Below are 22903 nucleotides of genomic sequence, written 5' to 3' on the forward strand. Positions count from 1 at the left end.
TCTTTGGCTAGAGGAGTGTGGGAGGGGTCGTGTGTGTGTGTGTGTGTGTTTTTGTTGCGGGCCGAGAGTTTGGGTGAGAGGACCACCAGAGGGTTATGCTATCTCGGGTTCTCACCAGACTCCCCAGAATCGCAGGCCGTCGCACACGGATAACTCCCTGATGCGGCGGGTCGCTAACCGACCGTAAACGCCAATAACTCAACCACATGACTTGGAGTTCTCCATCTAGCTTATCTGGTTACCTAAAAAATAATTAGGGGACACGCCCTCGGTACGCCTTGCCCGAACCGGATCACTTTACCGGATCAGATGCAGCCGAGCGACACTGCCAAGGACGTCCCGGCGAAAAGAACAGATCACTGGGAATAAAGTCCCAGCTTGGCTTGGATACGGAACATGCTGGATCAATGAAAGAAAAGATGAAAACGAGCTGGGAACATTTCTACAAAAGGATTTATTGTAGGCAGGTGAGGAAAGATATGTGGCACAATTAATAGTTTTTATTGTTTATAAGTAGAGATAAAAAGAAAAGTGTGATGCGACAATAAAACAAACAACTTACCAAAGCAGACACAAAGCAGAATTATCCGGATATAATTCTTCTGCAATCTTAACTTGAGCGAGGACAGGCGCCATGACATATACACACACACACACACACACACACACACACACACACGCACACAAATCCCGATGAAGAAGAGTTAATGAGAAGAAAAAGGAGAGGAGATGAGGCTAACGGTCTCGCAATACCTTGCATGATTGACCGACCACACCACCCAGTACGTTTTGGGGAGATGCTCTGCTGGACGATACCTCCCTGACAGCTGGCGTGTCGTCTCCTGCTTCGTGCAGCTAAGCGTCGATCTTGAGAATGGGGTGTGACCGTCAGGCGTGAAGGAGGGACTTTGGGTGGAGCCAGCAGCGAGTGGGTGGAGAAGGCGTAGTCGAGAGCGAGTGCAGGACGAGCAGGAACTGCAGACGGCCTCAAGACCCGTCCTTTATAGACCCTGTGGTGCAGGGCATCACCCCGAAGTGATGTGTCGTCACCCGAATCGGGCGCTCTGATTGGGCCCCGGCCACCGCACAACCCGGCCGCCATGACCGGAAGCGGCCTCACTGCACATCCAGCTCGCCATAGCTGAGCTGCGGAATCGTCTCGCTCCGAACCCCGTGATATAAATCGCCCTGCATCTAACTCCCGGGCCGTGCCCCAGCGACCGGCCAAGGGTCGCGTCGGTCCCGCATGCCCGCCTGGGCACCCCCGGCGACCTGCGGTTAGCGCTGGTCAATGTGCTTGCTTTGTCGTTGTGGCCATTGTGGTGTGGACATTTGTGGCCGTTGTGGTGAGAGAAGACCGATGGTAAGATGTTTTTGTAACCCCATGCACAGACCCAAATGAAGATATGCGCTATGCATACAGTGCGCGCGGACCAGCTACCATACATGCAGTTATTTATCAAAAGCTGCGCCAGTGTCTGCTCTGATCTGTGTCAGGAATTGAAAGAAAAGATTGGATATAATTATTAGATGGAGATTTGGATTGAAAAAAGTATAGATGTAATTATTTATCAGACTCAGAAAAGGGTTGAAAATAGCATGCCACGTGCATCCTGTACATTAGGGGTGAGGTTGTTTGGTTCTTCTGTTGGCCTCCGACACCGCATCCTCGCAGCGGCACCGTCGTATAGTTGATGCTTCTCTATCCCTCCGGGAATGGTACTCCTGCTTTTCCCATCGCGCTGTCGATGCTTGTGCTGACTTTTGCGAAGACGCATTCTAACAGTGAAGGGCGTGGCCGCGGCTTTTACAGGTGGCTGTTGCTTGGATTCATCTCAAGAATAAGAGAAAAATAGTAGGAATGAAGTTAGAGATATAATCAGACCTAACTATGAAATTCAAACAACGTACTTGTCCCGTTTGACCCATTAGACATGAGGGAAAGGTCTAACTGTATGTATATTAATGAAATGACTATCTGGGGACCACTGTATGATTGATGCCATTGCCTTGGAAGCATACGGTTTCCAAAACTGCAAATATATATATATATATATATATATATATATATATATATATATATATATATATATATATATATATATATATATATATATATATATATATATATATATATATATATATATATATATATATATATATATATATATATATATACATATATACATATATACATATATACATATATACATATATACATATATACATATATACATATATATATATATATATATATATATATATATATATATTATTATTTTCTTTTATCGGGGCATTTTCAATGAGCATCAACTTTCATCATTTCTTGGTGCATTATTTGCTAAAAATATGAATAAATAAAAATGTATATAATGCTCACAATGTATGGCCAGTGTGATGTTTACCCTGTTCAATATGTGTCCAAGAGATAGAATCTGGGTTTAGCATCTGATCCTCCCTTTATCTTTTTCAAATGAAGCAGAATCCAGCTCCATGCTAAAGTCAAATGTATTGTGCTCATGGAGCAGATACTACTGAGGCAAATCGAATGATTTTCACTGGCACTCAAAGCCACCATTTTCAGGATATCTGGTGGGTGTGGACAAGTGTTGGAAGTGCAATTTGAAGATTTGGTTTGGGTTCAAAGTGCATTTTTGTTCATCCACATTTGCACCAATTTGGTGTGGGAATTGAGCATCTGCAAAATAGGAAAGCTTTAAAAGGCTCACACCTATTAACTTTGTAGGCTATAGATAGGTAGCGGGCCACAACAATGTGCGCGTACATGCAGATGTGTGGTTTGTATCGTTTTGAAACGATTCACAGTATTGTTCAGAAAGTTGTGAATTTTGTGTATTTGGATGGCTTAAGTGATGCCGTGTATTACTTACTTGATGATTTTGTTACAGCTGTAAATATTCAATTATTGAGCCGTGCAGGTTAACTTTTAGTGGTCCAGCAGTTGGTATTTAATTTTGTAGGTTCATTAGTGATTTTTTTTTGTGCCTTTTCACTCACCTTGTGTTAACTTTTGGCCTAGTGACGTGACGGGAACAAGCGTTTGCACGTCAAGAGCTATGGCCAGTTCCAACTGATCATTTATTGAGGTGGCTGACTGATTGTTGGGCTGGTTGGAATGGGGATTGGTGGTGAAACATGGGGAAAGGGAACTTGAGAATTCCCTTTCCCCATGTTTCACTGCAATTCCATGCACGGGAAGCATACTGGGTTTGGTTGGTGACAGACGCAATTTGATTATTTTTGCAAAGTTTCCCGATAATAATCAGATATGGATCAAGTCTAAATGTCATGCACTCACAAAAGTTCTTCGATATAAATTTTTCCCAACTATTGACTGTATATTTTGAAGAGGAAGATTGCACAGACATTTTATCCTGTTACACTTGTGAACAAATCAGGAAGCACCTCCCTTACAGAACTCGGTGGTAAAGATTTGTATTGTACTAGTGTTCACATGAGACAGACTTCTGCCTCGTAGTGTATTTCTTCTTAATCTTTTTTTACTTTGGAAAATTGAGTCAATCGGTGGATTTTATTATTTCAATTCCAATGTTCTGCTAATAATAGCTGTCTTCAAATCAGCTTGTACATACCCACCACATACCTTCAGACTTCCCTCTGTTATTAAAGCATCGATGTCAATCAAGCTTGCATGCAAAATTGTCATTTTAAAAAATTCACCCCTCCCTCTCCCACTCGGTCACCACTTGCACACCTGCAGATTGTGATATAATTGTGCTTATCATCTGAAACTCATGCTGGTCAAATGTTTTAATGTTTCTTTCACAAATGATGCACCTTTCTGCTAGCCGTAACTTTGAACCGATAGTCCGATTTCTCGAAATTTATAACTATCACTCACATTCCCAATCATGTGCGTAGAATTTCTGCAGGACGGACCTCACCCACTCACAACTTTCCCCTGGTTCCACGGAACGCTGTCTCGGCTACGTGCGGCTCAGCTGGTGCTGGCCAGGGGGCCAAGCGGTCACGGAGTTTTCTTGGTGCGGCAGAGTGAGACACGTCGTGGGGAGTACGTCCTGACTTTCAACTTCCAAGGACGTGCCAAGGTCTGTGCTAAGTTTAATGAAGGTGGTCATTTTCTATGCACTAGCTGTTCAAAAGTTTTGTTTGGTTTCATTTATTTATTTTTCGACAATTATTGAATTTGCATTCGTTATTGACCCATGTGATAAACAACGGACTATTGCATTATCACAGCTGGCAATACGACTCACACTATCACCTCGTATTAGTCGGGAAATGTTCATAAGGTTGAGGGGAGGAGAATGGAAGGTGTTGATTCTGAATGAAGCGGTTGTGTTGTCCCATCCACAGCACCTGCGCCTTTCCTTGGCAGAAGAGGGTCAATGTAGAGTCCAGCACCTGTGGTTTCAAACGATATTGGACATGCTGGAGCACTTCCGGCTTCACCCCATCCCACTCGAATCTGGAGGCACCGCCGATGTCACCCTCACCAACTATGTTCTCGCTCCCCTGTCGCTCGGATCCCATGGTAATTTGCACGTTTTGCTCATATTCGTTGTTGATCCTCCATCTGACTAATTTTGCATCCTTGCTTAAAATGGGGGTGACAAAGTATCCCAGTGGTCTCGTGTATTCCTGTAAACTCTTTGGTTTGGGTGTAATCTTTAGTGGAATGTAAGCTGACTGTAAATCAGTTTTATTTTTATACAAGGGTTTTGGCTCCGAGAAGAGCTGAATGACAAAACCCAGCAAATTCTCAAACTACCAAAGGTTATTGGGGGAGAGATGGACATGCACAAAGAGAAAAGAAACGAGTAACAATGGTAGATTGGGAATGGAGAAGGACATTTTGGGGATGCCGTTGCATTATGCTGTCTATAGGAAGCACTGTGTTGTGGCACATGCTGTTCTTCAGAAGGATGGCATGCTCTACAATGATGCATCTTAATGGCAGCACAGACTGGCTCTCCCACCTGAAATTGTGTGAAGTGGTTTGTAAAAGATGACATATCAACCTTTCCGATATGAATGCTAACGTTCATGGAGTAACTTTGACACCTGGTTTAAATCATTGGACACAAAAGTATTGTTACGAATTCTGGCCCGCCTGGCGTGCGATCGGCCGCGTACCTCTAATGGCAGCCGCGTCGCCCACCGGACGGACAATTCAGTCGTGACCCTCCTGGAACTACCGCCAGGAGCCAGTCACGGGTGGGGGTTTAACCTCACCACAACCCAGTCCACATTCTACCCGCGCGAAATAGGGTGAATCGCCGAATGCCGATATACCTAAATACCTGCGCGGGTAACCTACCGAGGTGTTGCACCATGCCGCAGGTCGACTTAGGACACGACCCGCTTAAGCGTTCGTTCCGTGCTACAGGGATAACCGAGCGGTGTTATCGCCGACCTCGACGGTTCAGTGATTCTTCTTTAGTCGGGTGTTCAAAACCCACTACTCATTCCACGATGCAAGATGGAACTTTCAATGTGGTGAAAGGTGGACGCGACGAATGGGATACGTTGCACACAAGGACATTTATTATAGAGCACACGTATTACACACACAACACAAGCAAGGGCAGTCATGCAATTTACAAGCAAGGCAAATAGAAAGCAAGACAACCGACTATAATTATTATTTACAAGCACTTAACAGTTTTACTTAACAGACGGCGCCACGACAACATTCACACAGAACAAAAGAAATGACCCCCTCATAGGCAAAGGGGTAGACGGGGTTCGTAAACCTTTCTGGCCGTGAATGACCGAATGGGCCCACGAGACCGACGCTGGTTACCTGCACCCTCGTGGTGCGACGGTCGGCGAGCTCTCTCCGGCACTCCTCACCAGGCGCGCAGGTTCGCACCAAACCGCCGGCAGGGCTGCGCCTCCCGTCTGCGTCTCCGAGGCGTCGCCCAGACTCGCCACGGGCCCGCGCCATCACCGACAGGTCGCTCAACGCCAAGACGAGAGGGAGGGAGAGAGAACTCAACCTCGACGACAAAGAACGACGAAGGCCACCCTGACGACGACGAGAGAGAGAGAGAGAGAGAGAGACAGAGAGAGACAGAGAGAGACAGAGAGAGACAGAGAGAGACAGAGAGAGACAGAGAGAGACAGAGAGAGACAGAGAGAGACAGAGAGAGACATATATAGAGATAGATAGATATCCAGCACGACCCCGACAGAGAGGATGACGACGACCCAGACAAAAAAGGACTTGACCTCGACCACCGAGAGAGAGAGAGAGAGAGAGAGAGAGAGAGAGAGAGAGAGAGAGAGAGAGAGAGAGAGAGAGAGAGAGAGAGAGAGAGAGAGAGAGAGAGAGAGAGAGAGAGAGAGAGAGAGAGAGAGAGAGAGAGAGAGAGAGAGAGAGGTAGAGAGAGGTAGAGAGAGGTAGAGAGAGGTAGAGAGGTATAGAGAGGTATAGAGAGGTATAGAGAGGTATAGAGAGGTATAGAGAGGTAGAGAGAGGTAGAGAGAGGTAGAGAGAGGTAGAGAGAGGTAGAGAGAGAGGTAGAGAGAGAGGTAGAGAGAGAGAGAGAGAGACAGAGACAGAGACAGAGACAGAGACAGAGACAGAGACAGAGACAGAGACAGAGACAGAGACAGAGACAGAGACAGAGACAGAGACAGAGACAGAGACAGAGACAGAGACAGACCGAGACAGACCGAGACCCGCGTGCGGTCCGCCTTATATAGCGTGGGGAACCGCCCTTCGCTCCTCCCTGTTTTCGGCTCCGCCTCCCTTCGAGAAGGTTCCTGAAAAGGGGCGTTCCCTCACCCCGACCGCCTCACGCCGTGCATCCACCAATCGGCAGCGAGCTGCCCTGCCCCTTCCCTTCACACCAAGCGCGGGGAAAATAGGCGGGAAAAAAACCCCACAGGCTTCACAAGAGCTTTTGTTCTGCCAATCCTTCCCGGACAGTTTCCGACGTGGAAACCGTCTTACCGTGGTCCACGGAGGACGGTGTTTGTAAGTGGGCATAGTGGCGAAGATGGTGGTGATTGTTGTGGGGGTGGTGTGAGCGTGGTGGGCGTTGTGGCATAGTTGGTGGCGGTTGTTGTTTGCGTGGCCGTTTGTTGCAATGGTGGCTCAAAATAACGACAGATAAAGAAAAAACGGCTATCTCAAAGAGTCGCAGCCCGGTGAACACGAAGAAAGCCCTTTATACAACGGTGGGGACCTATCTGAACACTCACTTACCGGCATAGTTAATCTAAGGAACCTTTATGGTGTATTGCAAATTTCCACAGCCGTAACAGTATCTAAGGTAATTACAAATAAAAATAAAACACTTCTTTTCCTGAGCTTGGCAAATAATATTTTGGCTTGGGGATAACTGTAAAGCTTTTAAATTGCAAATACATGTTTTGTTGTTTAAATTGCAGACTGAAAATGTTAGCAGCTTGCATCCTGGAGTAGCTGGGAAGAGGTCATGTGGAATTTGGATGTAGTCATCAAGCATTTCATTTGGCTTCTGATAATAATTGAGAACAATGCTGTTTTTGAGTGTTGTTTCTTCCTTTGCCCTTGTTAGGAGCTGATGCCAACCCAGAATGTTTGTCGACGTCCTCTCAGCTCCCAGCCCCAGAAGATGGGCTCGACCTATCCCACTACAGCCTTGGGAGCTCGCCAGGAGAGGCCACAGTCGATGGATGTCCACTTTCTCAAAATCTGACACAACCAGCCATGCAAGTGCAGTCTGACCTGCTGTCTGAGCCTGACGCTGAGCCTGACATGCCTCCTGTTGGTTTAACAGTACCTAGTGTGCCGTTGCAACAGGATACGAATGCCAGAAGCATAGCGTCGACTCGTTCTGTTTCAGAGCAACCACCAGGCCAAAGCCGGCAGGACAGAGACAGCCCACTGGCCAGCACAAGCTCGGTGGGTGAAGATTATCATGAGGTGGATATGGACAGACAAAGGGAAGGTGGAATGGCTGGACGACTGCGGGCTGTCGATAATCAGTACTCGTTCATGTAACTGGACTAAATGCTCTCTTGCTCGAACCGACAATGCTAACGGTTTCATTCTTGCATTGCTTCCTGGTGTCATCTCAACCGCAAACATTTCACCACTTACTCTGATTTCCTACACTCACCGCCCCTCCTTCACCCCTCACCAGCACACCAACCAGAAGGTACCACATGCTCACAGGCTGTGTACAGTTGTATTGACATATTTTGGTGTAAAGACGATGGTACAGACTTGCATACAGTGCCTATAGAAAGTCTATACCTCCTTTCAAAATTTTCACCTTTTGTTCCCTTGTAGCCGGGAATTAAATTGCATTAAATCAGACTTTTTCCACCTTTACTTACACATCGTAACCCACAACTTCCAAGTGAAAAATAAATTCGACAAATTTCAGAAAATTAATTACAAATACAAAACTAAAATACCTTGGTTGGATAAGTGTCCACCCACAACCACAACACCACAAGGTTTGGTTTCATCAGACCACAAAATGTTTTGCCACATGGCTTCAGAATCTCCAGAATATTTTTGTTTGCATACCTCAAACGGGACTCAAGGTGGGCTTTTTTGAGTAATGGCTTCCTTATTGCCATCCTACCGTACAGGCCAGACTTGTGGAGTGATTGGATATTGTTATCACATGCACACAGTGACCAGTCTTTGCCATAAAGGCATGGAGCTCTTTCAAAGTTGCCATTTGCCTCTTGGTGGCCTCTCTGATCAGTCTCCTCCTTGCTTGGTCATCCATTTTGGAGGGACGGCCTGATCTGGGCAGGGTATTGGTGTTACCATCTGCCTTCCACTTCTTAATGATTGTCTTGACTGTGTTCCAAGGGATATTCAAGGTCTTTGAAATAGTTTTATACCCATTCCCTGATCTGTGCCTTTCCACAAGTTTATCCTGGAGGTCTTTTGAAAGTTCACGACCCAGCAGAGAAAACCGACAGAAACAGCTGATTTTATTCTGAAATAATCAGAATCACTGCAATTTAATACAGGTGGAGGCCAATTAATGTGGTGTGTGATTTTGAAGGTGATTGGGTACACTTGAGCTAATTTATATTTGATATTATAAGGGAGGTGGACACTTATCTAACCAAGATATTCTAGTTTTGTATCTTTATTTTTCTGAAATTTGTAGAATTTGTTTTTCACTTGTAAGTTGTGGGTTACGATGTGTAAATAAAGGTGCAAAAAGTCTGATTTAACGCAGTTTAATTCCAGGCTACAAGGGAACAAAAGGTGAGAAATTTGAAAGGAGGTGTGGACTTTCTATAGGCACTGTACATACATACCATAAAACCCAAGTTTAATCGACAATATCTGACCAGTTTCATGGTGACCTGCTACCCTTCCCATCATTGACGTGTTCCCTGGCGTTTTGGCTGGTCATTGGTATGGATATCCATCGAAACATTGCTGCTATCAAACGGTGAGGTTGGGAATGGGGGGGGGAGGGGGGACGTGTTGCCTTCACTTTTGTTGTTCATACCACCAAAATTTGCATATCAGATCATGTGATGGGTCGCCTGACCTATTAAGAGAATTTTCTCAATTTGTTTCGTAGCATTTCCGTTTGTTGATCACAGCGATTGTGCCTTGTCATTGTCACAATCCAGAAAGCTCCATGTGTACCATAGTTTTCTTCATTTTGCGAGCGTTTTAATTTTCGGATCCATACGCAACTTAACAGTTTGGCAAACTCCGACCCTCCACCCCCGGTGGCGTTTTTAGTTTTTATTTTTATTTTTTGTGAATGGGGATTCAAAGGGAAGCAGTATTTTCTTTTTCACTCGAATGCTCATATCGTCGTACTTTGTCGAGCGGTACAAACCCAGATGAAGCTATTGTTTTGTGCGCTCTGCTTTCCCAGCACATATTGTTTACTCTGTATAAGAACGGTACTATATTGGCCAATCGTGGTACTTTTTTGATACCAGTTTTGTCTTCATTTTGCATGTTTTGTTTTGTTCTCTCGTTCCTAAACTATTTGCCACAAAAGCAATCCAGCCAGCGAAAAATTGTTTTTATTTATTTTTAATCTCAGAGGCTACGCTTTTATTATGAGTTTATCATGTCAGAGATGATTGATGGAGCAGTGCGGCACTTGTGGAACAAAAAGTCTTGAAACGTTTAGTCCTTCCGACGTCTCAATATTGTGAGAAGGCTAAACCGATTTTTCTCGCAGCACCAACATTGCATAACGATGGTGTGATGCAACATGCCCACTGATTCCTAACACGCTACGTAACATGTTGTATAACAGTGTCGTTTGTATAAATCGAGGTCTTGCCATTGGTACTTTGGGATTCCCTGCTCGCTTGCTGTGGGCACAGGAATTGGTGTAGCAACTTCCACTGCTCACCGGCCTGTTTTACACAACTGAGTGCGACATCTCATTAAAAGCAATTGCTTTCAAATAACCACTTTTTTATTTTTTGTGAGGGTGGGAGATGGGATGAGAGGATTTGTTATGCGAATACAGTTTATACAGTACATCGAAAAATCACAAGTGTAACCAGAATGTATTGCTCCCAAGAAGCGATTGATTAAACTCGTGCGTTATTCATAACTGATTGTTACAGCCGTACACAAAAGGCTTCTAATGTGGGTCCCCCATTTCCAAAATTCTCTATTGTAAAAGACTGAAAATGAGAAGCAGTCTGCGGTATTTTGGAATTTTCTTGCTTTTCCAAAGTGAAAGTTGAACTATAAATGTAAATTAAATTGCTCTTCTTGCATGAACCCCAAACCCCACCCACCACCACAATGCGTGAACTCTTTCCCCTTCACTATCCTTACTTAACCTTCCAACAGAGCCTTGTGCTTGCAAATTGAAAACTGACGAACATCAGAAATGCAATATTTTTTTTTCCCAGATGCTCTGATGGTGGGACCTCAAAGACCCCATAGTCCTGGTGGAATGGAATGCTTCAATCTTGCTTGTCGACAACATTTGAAATCGCCAATTCTCAGACACTTTGTGGCCATCTCTATTGGAAAAGCTGATGCTATTGGTGCACAAATGCTAATGATTGTTCGTCACCACCTGCAGTCCCACTGCCCAACCTCCACCTGCAACCCCATCATCCTGCACATCATCCCCTTTACCTTACCCACCACCATCCCCGTTATCTCACCCCGCATCATCCCCTTTCATATCCACCCCCCCCCCACACGTTACTTCTCACCCAACCCACATTATCCTCCCACACCTCTGCCTATCCCACATGAACACCATCCCACACTCCATTGGCCACCACCTCCCCAATTTTACCACACCACCACGCTCACCTCACCTACCCACACCCCCACTCCAATTGTAATGAGCAACTGTCTATTAACTTCTTAAAACGGTCTTGTCAGTCCGAGAGATTTTTTGTTGCCCACCACGCTCACCTCACCTACCCACACCCCCACTCCAATTGTAATGAGCAACTCTCTATTAACTTCTTAAAACGGTCTTGTCAGTCCGAGAGATTTTTTGTTGCCCACTCAGTGGCCTCTGCCCTGAACACCACCACGAGTGAGAACTTTGCCTCATCAACTTGTACAACTCAGTTTGGTGGTCTTGCCTGCATCATTTTGAATGCAAAGCAGTCACTATTGTAACTGTAATTCCCAGGCGAATCATCCTTCTGATTTGGACACTGGGAAAGCCATCGTGTGGTTAGAGAATGCCTGGATCTCTCGGCTGGGCTCATGCGTACACAGCCACATCCCACCCTGGAGTGCTGTTCAACCTCCCACTCTTTGCACTCTCTTGCATTTCATGATCTCTTTTTGAGCCGTTACCTCACCTTTATTCGGTCGTCGTCATGCCTCTCTCACTGGATCCTCATCCAGCAGAAACCTGCATTCACAGATGAACCATTGATGAGCTGGGGTGCTGGGCCCCTTTTGCTGCTAACTCGTCTTCCCAAAACTTGGAATTTTAAAATCTTCATACAGTTTAAGCATCTCTGACCTGTTTCATTGGCCTCAAACTGAGGTTGCTTATACTTTGAAGCAAGGATACTTTGATATCTAAATTGAGGACTGTCACAGCACACGTAAAAGCAATGAGGATTAACTCTGTGGTGTCTTTTTATTTCTACATGGTCAGTTCCAATAACTTTTAATTGCTTCATATTTGCCTGATTATCCTTCAATTTCCATTGCAGATCATAACAGGAAGATTCTGTTTGTTAAATGCTATTTTATTATTTTTTTGAATACAAAATGAGAACCAAATGACTGAGAGAATTTTGACAAACATCCTGACTAATGGTGGTTGAAGGGGGATGGGGAGGGATCTTTTATAATGAGCACAATTTCAGATTTGGTTTTCATTTGGTTGCCACAATTGTAGTCCTAAACATTTCCACTGCAAATGAGAATGCGTGTCATGACACGCCACCCCCCTCACCCATCCCCCCCCTCCCCGCCACCACATCCCACACAACATCCCCCCCAAATCACCCCTCCTTCCCCATATCCTCACCACACCACCCCCAGCCGTACTCCCTGCCACCACAACCTCCATCACCCTACCCTACCACCACACCCCTCTCCCCACCCCCTCGGCAAGAGACCCTCCCCTCACCAACCGATCCTCCCCCGCCGCTTCGCCAACCGACCCTCCCCCTGCTGCCTCGCCAACCCCCCTTCCCCGCCACCTCACCAACCCACCCCCCTTATTGCTCATTTTATGTGTTCATTATTGCTAGTTTTATTCTGAATTATTTTTAAACCCCACGCCCTATCATTTGACGAGTATGTGTCCAAGTCCTATAATGCCTTAAATGTTTACAACAGCACATTGTGATGGTTCTGGCTGACTTGAGTTCACATATCCTGTCCACACAGGGGCAGCAAGGCCTAATTTTTATGACTTTATTTTATTACCCCACCTCCTGTCTCATTTTCTTTAATTTCCTGATTGCAAAATACAGGTTTTGTAAAGGTTCTTGATGCAGTTTAAATTTTTTTATTTTCAATCTGTTCCTTTTCTGCTGGTCCCTGTAACCCAGTTTGTGCCACCACTTCCAGTTTTGAAACGGTTTTTGTACCCACCCAGACAATTCCCTCCGTATTTTTGTCTAACTTTTTTTTTTCCTTTTTTTTTTTTTTTTACTTGCTTCAACAACTATATTTGTAATAAAAACAAACAAACAAAAAAAAATTAAAACTATTGCAATAAGAAAATGGACAAACGTTATTTATTAAACCTCAGCAGATGCATTTAGAAGTTTCATAGTACAAGTGCTAAAATTACTTGCAGAAATGTATTTGTTTGAAAATTACATTAAAGGTACATAACTGTGGCTTTGTTTTGTCCTTCCCGGAGATGGGGAACAACATTAGTGCAAGCACGTAAAACGTTTTTATCCGTGACCAACGCAGTATTTGTTGACTTTTTTTAATGCTTGTGAACCCGTCCGCTCGCACAGTGCGAGGATGGGTTTTGTAGTCTCTTCTGTATATGTGTTTATCCATCTGTCCAGGCCATAACATAACCATTTCAGCTTTTGTCATCAAATTTTCAACAAACCTTAATTCATGACAATATGGAGAAAATAATTTAAAAAATTGGGTCAAAAGGGCAAAGACGATAAATTGTCCTCATTCGTCTCACCACAGTGGGTCAAGCGTGAGATTCCACGTTTACCATCGAGGTTAGGGTGTCTTCTGCACAGGTAATGGCATTTTTACCATTTGAGCTTTTGTCATCAAATCTTCAACCAACCTTTATTATGGGAATATGGAGAACACAAATTGATAAAATGTACAATTTTTTATGCTCTTTTATTTCGTCAACTTTGGTTCGAGTACAAGGCAGACGTAGGTGGGCTTTTCATTTTGCAATGCTTTCTAGTTTGCTTTTGCTGTATAAATGAACCTTCAGGGCAAAAACCAAAAACAAAATGTGATTTACCATGCGAGAAACTTCACCGACAAATGTCTTCTTGATATTATTCCCTTGTACGTTGCAACCCTTCATATGTGAAGTCATTGAAATGCCCTCAACAATGCGAACAAAGATAAAGTATGTAATTGTTTTCATTGTAAGACTCTATCTCTGAAAGTGCAAAAGTTTATTGTTGTGATTGCGATATTCTCCCTATTAAACTAGTTTTTATTCCAGAAATTACTCTTTTGCAATGTAGGCTTAGTGGAATGTTGTACTCGCATTTTCATGCATTGCACCATGCTCTTTACAGAGTGGCTGTTTTTCTGAAGCGGTCTCTTGGCAAGGGTCACCACTCTGACAATGTGTCGGGTCTTGTAGTTTTTCTTCCTTTAACCTTTGATGAACATTGTTATAACCCTTTGTGCAATAATACTGTTAGGTTGTGGGGTCGATGGAGGAATTTCATAGCAAAGTTAGGATTGTGTGGAGTTGTTCAGTCCGTGGACGAGTAGGAGACATCTCGATGTAAATTACTTATGGAAACTGAGCTTGAGTGTTATGTGTCACCACATGAGGAGTGGGGGGGGGGTAGTGCTGTGTTTATTAGATAGGGATTAAGACCAACTTTCTCCCAGTATGTAATTGCCCCCTGTGACCTTCCCCTACGTTTTTGTATTTACAAGCAAGCCATGAAAAAAGTGCGTTTTTATAACAACCACCATACCATAATACCACGCCAAACATGCCGAGCAGGCAGAAGCACCACCTTCCTGGTTTTCTTGCCAGCAAGCCATCCATGCCTGGAGGTGGATGACTGATGGGTGTGACATCAGAAGGAAGAGGTTTTGGTTTGGTTGGTTTTTGGAGTTCGGTGTAAGGGACACATGCGGTCGAGAGACGAGGGAACTTGGAGATGGCGTACAAGATCAGGGAATTATGGCTGGCTTTCCTTCGACATTTGAAGAAGACGGCACGATTCTCGTATTCATGCTGAGGCCAATTGGCTCACGTGATGGGGCAAGACTCTGGCCATTGACTCTTGGATGGTCGTGAGAGATGGACCTCAAAGCCTCGTGTATATCACCAAAGGGAGCGGCGCCATTCTGCAAAGCAGCGGGTCGGTGAGGACGATCGAAGCAAGAAGCTGCACAGCGTTTTCTGAGCCTTGGCATTGAGAAATTGCCACCCAAATTACCTGACATGAGTTTCCCTCCCAGAGAGCGGCTCGGTGCCATTTTGGGGTGCATCTTCCCATTCGGGGCGAAGCACCTCGATCCAAAAGTTCAGTAAAGACAATCTCTGGACAAAGCTAAGTGCCAGCATAAAGGGAGGATTTTCTTTTCTTTCGTTTTCCCCTTGTCTGTATTAAAGTCCATGTGTTGAGGTGCCTCGACTTTCGACCTTAATTTGCTTCACGTATTATTATTATTACTTTTTGAATTATTAACCTTGTAAATATTTCTTCTATTTTCATTGAATCTCCGTTTATTTTAAATTGCTGTGTCTATGTATCTGTCGTGGGGTTCAAGTATAAACCCCTTGTGCTGTGCTTTCGTCGCTCCACCCGTGCCTCCAATGCCTTCCCGCATGCGCCATAATCTCTGAAGATCACGTGTCCACCTCCGAAAGAAAAACGTTTGGCGATCCGGGCCTGGTCGGTGTTAACCATCCGGGGGGATTAAACTTAACCGCCAGACCTGCGACAATACTTTCAGAAGCTACCCATGAAAATAACATTTTGAAAACAGATCGCTCGATTGGCAATAAATTGTCCTGAGTTACATCCATGACTGGTTCAGATGAAACAAAAAACTGCCATTCTGGTGCATTGCCACTCGAGGGTTGAACATGCCATCCTCTGGATGATTGCACCTATGTTTAGGTTGTCGATGATTATTTCACCTATGAAAGATTCTGAGGTATTTCTGAGTAGGCTATTATGTACTGGTACCCTGGTCAAATCTGCTTGGGTTGTTGTATAATTAGCACTATCTGCAGCAGGGGAGAGTGGTGTGGTATTGGTGACGTGAATGGGAAAAATGGTGTTCTCTGTATTCTGGTTTTCTTGGACTCTACGATTATAGCAGTCTGTCTTTGAGACAAATTTTGTAAGTAATCACAAAGTGATGTTTTTTTTTATTTTTGAAAAGTAAAACAAAATGTTGCTCAACCTTTAGTGATAATTATCTGGAAGATGATTCCTCCTAATGAGACTGCTATAGTGTTGTAGAAATGACTCCTCGGGGTTAATAATGGTTAGTATAATGCAGTTATATCCTTAATTTATGTAATGCCGTAAGCATGACTTAATCATTTGGGATATTAGAAATGCGTCTCTGTTAGCGGTCGCTGCTCTATTGTTGCTCCATTGTTGCTGCTCCATTGTTGCTGCTCCATCTAGCGGTCGTGCTCGCGGCTGACGCCCGGCCCCGTAACAGTATTTGGAGGGGGATCATTTATAAATCAAAAGAGGTGGTGTTAACATTGTACAGGAATTTAGTGAAGGCCACATCAAGAACATTGTGTGCAGCTTTGGTCACAACTCAGGAAGGACATAGTATAGATGCCATAGAGAGGGTTCAGTGCAGGGCCACTGCATTGATTCCGAGCCGAGCGAGATTTAACTACGAGGAGTGGCTGAAGGCAACAGGGCTTTATTCACAAGAAAGGAGGCGGCTATGAGGAGATTTGATAAAGATGTTTAAGATAACTAGTGTGGGCCCGTAGGGGCGTGCCAGTATGTGCAGCTTCGTGCCTGCAGTATCAGGTCCCCAGCATCAATTGTGACGTCATATCAAACGAGGAAGAAGAATTGTGATGCCCCCCCTCTCTCCCCCCTCCTCTCTCGCCCCTCTGTAAATTGTGACGTCATATCAAACGAAGAAGGAGAATTGATGCCTCCTCTCTCTCGCCCCCCCTTTCGTCCTCCTCTCTCATCCCCTCTCTCGCCCCTCCTCTCTCCCCCTCTCTTGAATTGTGACGGCCCCTCTCTCTCGCCCCTCCTCTCTCCCCCTCTCTTGAATTGTGACACCCCCTCTCTCTCTCGCCTATCTATAATTATAGATAGATAATCTATATAACTCTCCTCATCTCTCTCGCACCTCTCTCCCCCTCTCTTGAATTGTGACGCCCCACTCTCTCTCCCCTATCTATAATTATAGATAGATAATCTATATAACTCTCCTCCCCTCTCTCGCACCCCTCTCTCCCCCTCTCTTGAATTGACGCCCCCTCTCTCTCTTCCCCCTCTCTCTCGCCTATCTATAATTATAGATAGATAATCTATATAACTCTCCTCCCCTCTCGCACCTCCTCTCTCCCCCTCTCTTGAATTGTGACGCCCCCCTCTCTCTCCCACCCTCTCTCCCCCCCTATCAAACACACATACATTAATATTAATATTAACACAGACATTAATATCAAACCTTGAAAAGGCACATCCACGAGTCCCGAGCAATATTCCTGGCAAGTTTCAATCAGATCGGACCGTCAATCGTGCAAAAAAACTAAAGATAATAAAAATAAATAAATAAACATTAATTGTGACGTCATAGCGCCGTGTCCTGTCATTGGTCGACAGATAAATGGCCGTAACTTGGGAACCGCTCGTCCGATTGATATCAAACCTTGAAAAGGCATATCCGCGGGGCCCCAGCAATATTCCTGGCAAGTTTCAATCCGATCGGACCGGTGGTCGTCGAGAAACTGCGGTCGCATACAGACAGATGCACACACACACAGATTGCTGGAATTATAGATAGATGAAAGGTTGAGATAAAATAAGTGCAGATTAATTATTATTCAACAGAGTGGACAGTGATAGGACCAGGTGCCACAACCTAAGAGTAAAGAAGAGGAGAGTTAAGCGGTAGCAAGGCAGGGGACTTTCACTCAGAGGGTAGTTAATGCATGGAATGGTCTCCCTGGAAAGGTTGTGGCAGCAGAAACACGAGATAAGATTAAATTACAATTGGATATGTACCTGGAAGTATTGGAGATAGAGGGGTGTAGGGATGTTTGCAGGACTCTTGGATAGCTTGAGCATTGATGGGTGATTGTGTGCATGTGTACAGAGTGCTGTTGGTGGGGGTCTCGCCAAGGGGGTGTTGTGTGGTTGATGTGTGTTTTTCAACCAAGCCCACGCCCCCTCCCCTGAGGAGAAAAATAAATACAAAAAACCCACAAAAACACGATTTAAAAAAACATATATATATATATATATTTTGCATTTTCTTCTTTCGATGTTGTGTTGATAAAGTAGTGTGGTATTCACACAGGCATGATGGGCTGAATGGCCTCCACCTGTGTCTGATTTCCTTTTATAACACCTTCCCTACAGTCAAACATGGAGGAGGTTCAGTGATGTTTGGGGTTGCTGTGCTGCCTCTGGCACTGGGTGTCTTGAATGTGTGCATGACATCATAAAATCAGGAGATTACCAAGGCATTTTGGAGCGCAATGTTCAACCCAGTGTCAGAAAGCTGGGTCTCCGTCGAAGGTCATGGGTCTTGCAGCAGGACAATGACCCCAATCACACTTCAAAAAGCACCCAGGAGTGGTTCAAGACAAAATGCTGGACTGTTCTGAAGGGGCCAGCAATGAGTCCAGATCTAAATTCCATTGAACACCTGTGGGGAGATCTGAAAACAGCAGTTGGGAGAAAGCACCCTTCAAATCTGGGAGAACTGGAGCAGTTTGTACAAGAAGAGTGCGTCAAACTGCCAGTAGAAAGGTGTCGGAAGCACATTCATGGCTGTAGGAAGTGCTTGACTACAGTTATTTTGTGCAAAGGCTGTGCTACCAAATATTAAGTTGAGGGTGTCAATAATTTTATCAGTCATTTAATTTTATTTTCTGATTTTTAAAGGATCTATTCTATTACATTCTGAATCAAAAACAATGGTTCTGTAATATTAACAGTGAAATAAAGAATTGTGGAGACCAAATACTTTTGTCAATTTCAACTTAGTTTTAGAGGAAACTAGATGACCCGTGAACTTGGGTTCCCGTTGTGACAGCGGTTGATAAAAAAAAATCATTTAAAAAAAAAAAAAGATAGCTCCAGCAAACGATACCGCTGAGGTTGTTTGCATTGATCAAATTTTCCCGAAGAGTACTTGACTGAATCGGGAATTGATTTTTAAATAATTTTTTTCGTTGCCCGATTTGAACGAAACTTGATACTGCACACCGCAGGAGAATGGTGAGTGAGGTGGGCTGAAATTTTTTGCTCTATCGTGTACCATTTTGGCTGTATTTTGGGAACATACACACATATATACAAGATGAGAGTTTTAGTAATATATAGATAGATATATAGATTGTGACTTATTTGGAAAAAGTGCAAGGGTGCCAATATTTTAGCCACGACATTATATAATTGGAGCGAACCCCGCTATGGTCATGAACAGGCGGCAAGTGGTCCCAGCGACCCGCCATCTTGGAATACCCAAGAAACTGGTCAGCTTTCAAAGAGTTGAAAGTGAACAGAAGCATCACTTTTCACAAGTAAGGGAACTTTATTTTATGTTGAATAAGATTTTGAAGTGTTTCACGATGTTATTTTTATTATATTATTGTTTAGCTCTCAGTGTTGAAGTTTCAACTCTAGTATTTGCCTGATCAGTCGCTGATTTGTTTTATGTTTATACTGATTTGTTTCAATTACCATGTTAACATATATTGCTATAATCACCAATAAAGTGATTCACAGTTGTGTGCGTGCGTGTGTGTTTTTATATTTTGTTTCAAAGCTGCCTTCAAAGACATATCTCGTGCTTTCGATACATTCTGGCACCACGGCCTGTTCACCAAACCCTCTTCCTGTGGTATCCAAGAACGTCTCCAATCGTGGCTCGCAGACTTCCTCTCCTGTCACAGACAAAAGTGTGGCCCTTCATGGAGTTCTCTCATCCCCTCTTCCTGTCCAGGCTGGAGTTCCTCAAAGCAGCGTTCTGGGCCCTGTTCTTTTTCTGGTTTTCATCAATGATCTCTCCGACTCTCCGGAAAATCCTCTTAATCTCTTTGCTGATGACTCCACCCTCTGCCAGACCATCTGTCATCCCTCAGATCGGCAAGCAGCAACTTCTTCACTCTCTGCAGATCTGGGTAAAATCACAACCTTGGCCGACACATGGAAGATGTTTTTCAATCCTGACAAATCTCACAATGTCTCAAAGGATCATCTGTACCCCCTACCCCCATATACTTTCTCAACAATCCTCGTGAAGAAGTCCTTTCATTCAAGCTTCTGAGTCTCACTATCTGCCATGTTCTTTCCTGGGAAAGCCACATTTCCAAACTGGCCTCCAATGCCAGTCACCGACTGGGCATCCTCTGTCATTGCAAACTCCTTCCTTGGCACACCTGAGCTCCTGACCACATACAAAGCTTTCGTCTGCAGCCTGATGGAGTACTGCTCTCCCCTCTGGGCTTGTGGTCCTGCCTCTCATCTTTCTCGGCTTCATGCTGTGGAAACCAAGGCATTTAGGATCATTGGTATCTCCCACGATGAGGCTGACTCTTTGGGTCTCTCACTCTCTCACCGCAGGCAGGTCGGTGCTCTTTCTCTCTTCTATCATCTCCTCTCCAGCCTATGACAACAAAACACGATGGCATACATGTGACATCACTTTATTTTGTGATCTGATCAAAGATGGCTGACTGGTAAACTGGTGGCCATTTTAGTTGACCATAAATGTGGGCTTGCCCTTTAGCACCGCACAGCAAAATTAATAAAACAACGGGGACTTTGACATTTTCTGTCTTTTTCACTTACGAGTGCATGCCCGTACGTGCAAAAAAAACTCAAACCGCATGCTTGAAACAACCACACAAGCCGTTCCTTCGCTCTCGCGTGCCCGTAGGTGCGTGCCCATACGTGCGTGGCTGTACTTGCAAAAAAAAAAACAAAAAAAAACTTTCAAACCGCGTGCCAGAAACAACAACCACACAGGCTGTTCCTTCGCTCTCATGTGCCCATACGTGCAAAAAAAAAAAAAACTTTCAAACCGTGTGCCAGAAACAACAATTACACAGGCCGTTCCTTCGCTCTCGCGTGGCCGTACGTGGAAAAAAAAAAAACTTTCAAACCGCGTGCCATAAACAACAACAACACAGGCCGTTCCTTCGCTCTCGCATGCCCGTACGTGGGTGGCCGTACGTGCAAAAAAAAAACTTTCAAACCGCGTGCCAGAAACAGCAACCACACATGCCGTTCCTTCACTCTTGCATTCCCATACATGCAAAAAAAAAAAACTTTCAAACCTTGGGAAACAGCTGTTTCCCTTGGGAAAATTCAAACCTTGGGATTAATTAATAATTTGAACAATTAATTCAAACCTTGGGAAAATACAGCTTTATAACCTTGGGAAACACTTGGGAAACAGCTGAAACGGTTGAAGAAGGATATTGTTGCGAATTCGCGCCCGCCGGCGTGCGAACGGCCACGTGACTCGAATCGCGGCACGTCGCCCACCGGACGGCCAATTCTGTCGTGACCCTCTCGGACTAACGCCGGGAGCTAGTCACAGGTGGGCCTTTTGGCCTCACCACGATCGTGCCAATCGGCCACCCGCGTGGGATAGGGTTGTTCGCCAAACTCGACCTACCTAAGTACCCACGCGGAGGGTAGACCGGGCGATCGCACCTCGCCGCAGGTCGACCCCGGACACGGGCCGCTTAAGCGACCCGTTCCGTACTATCGGGATAACCGAGCGGTGTTATCGTCGGCCTCGACGGTTCCGATTAATTATCGGGCGCATTAAGCCCACTACCAACCCTTTATGTGAAGCAAGATGGAGATTCAATTAAAGAAAAGACGAAGCGAAACGGGAAAACAGTTCAACATGATGCACATTTATTCCGCGGCACACGGAAAGCACACATATACAATTAAACAGAATGCACATAAAGCAATTGCAACAAAAGAAACACAACAACGCACATCTACAACCGACTACGCATACACACGGCAACACTTACACAGTTTTACTTTACAGACAGCACCAACAACACATTTACTCAAAAGTAAAAGAAAAGGGCCACCCTCAAAGACAAGGGGGGCAGATGGGGCCTGTGGGCCAATATTTGCGTGGGACCTGAAAGAGCGGTCAGGTCCGCGAGACCGGGTGGATCCTACCCGTGTCTTTGTGATGAGCCGCAAATGTGGCAGCGCGGCGGTGCCCCGACTTCGTGCTCCTTCGCGGGTTTCGTTGGCACTACTTGGAGTGGGGTGGGAACGGGGCCCCCTTTTCGCACTATCTCAGCGCGGGGGAAAAAAGGGGGGGGTTGTTGATGCTCTGGGGAAAGCGGATAGCTGGCTTGCTTGGGTCCCGTGACGAGCGATTCCACCGCGAACTCGTCGCCGACCGCCGTCTTCCTTGCCTCGGACCCGAGCTCTTCGGTCTCTTCCCCAATTCTCCTCAGCCGACTGCAGCAAACCACCTGTACGCCCTCGCCTCCCGACTCCACTCCGCGCTCCAACCCGACTCTGCCCAAAACACTCTCCGCTCTTCTGAGGCCGACTCTGCCCAAACCGACTCGACCGAGACCGACTCGACCCAAACTGACTCTGCCGCTGCCACACTCCGCTCTACAAAACTGACCCAGATTTGCCCCGCGCTCGGGCTTTATAGGCCGGCAGGAGAACCCATATGCAAATTTCAGGATCAGAACGAGCTCGGGGGTGGAGCCACGCTCGCCCATTGGACGGAGAAAAAGGGGCGTGAACCTCCCCTGATCCTAGAATTTGCATATCGAGATTCAAAACCAACGCGCCTGGAGGCGGGGCCAAACCGCCCCGCGCTTGTTGATTGGACGGATCAGAAGTGGGCGTGTAGCATTCCTGATCCGAATTCTCCTCGGAAAGGCCGCATTTCGCATTCGCGGCTCGGCGCGCGTCCCGTACGAGCCCAGGACAGCCTGACGCTTGGTGCTCACAGGTGGAGCGGGAATGGCGGTCGAAAGAGGAGAGGTGAAGGTGGTGGAGGGTTTATGGTGGTGGTTTATGGCCATGG

At 45.3% G+C, this 22903-nt stretch overlaps 1 protein-coding gene across 3 annotated transcripts in view; it reads left to right on the plus strand.

Annotated features, from left to right (window-relative positions):
- The window catches only part of LOC147028651 (SH2B adapter protein 2-like), a 64787-nt gene extending 51488 nt beyond the window's left edge, over positions 1-13299 (plus strand). For all 3 annotated transcript variants that reach the window (XM_085879278.1, XM_085879275.1, XM_085879277.1), the window contains exons 8-11: positions 3904-4091; positions 4360-4537; positions 7554-9425; positions 10873-13299. In XM_085879278.1, coding sequence (XP_085735404.1) covers positions 3904-4091; positions 4360-4537; positions 7554-7999 — 812 coding nt within the window. In that variant the 3' untranslated portion in view covers positions 8000-9425; positions 10873-13299. The remainder of the gene's footprint in view (positions 1-3903; positions 4092-4359; positions 4538-7553; positions 9426-10872) is intronic.
- The last annotated feature ends 9604 nt before the right edge of the window (positions 13300-22903 follow it).

This window comes from Eptatretus burgeri, chromosome 4, assembly GCF_056783735.1.
Source record: "Eptatretus burgeri isolate ZD-2024b chromosome 4, Ebu_testis_v1, whole genome shotgun sequence".
Classification (NCBI taxonomy): Eukaryota; Metazoa; Chordata; class Myxini; order Myxiniformes; family Myxinidae; genus Eptatretus; species Eptatretus burgeri.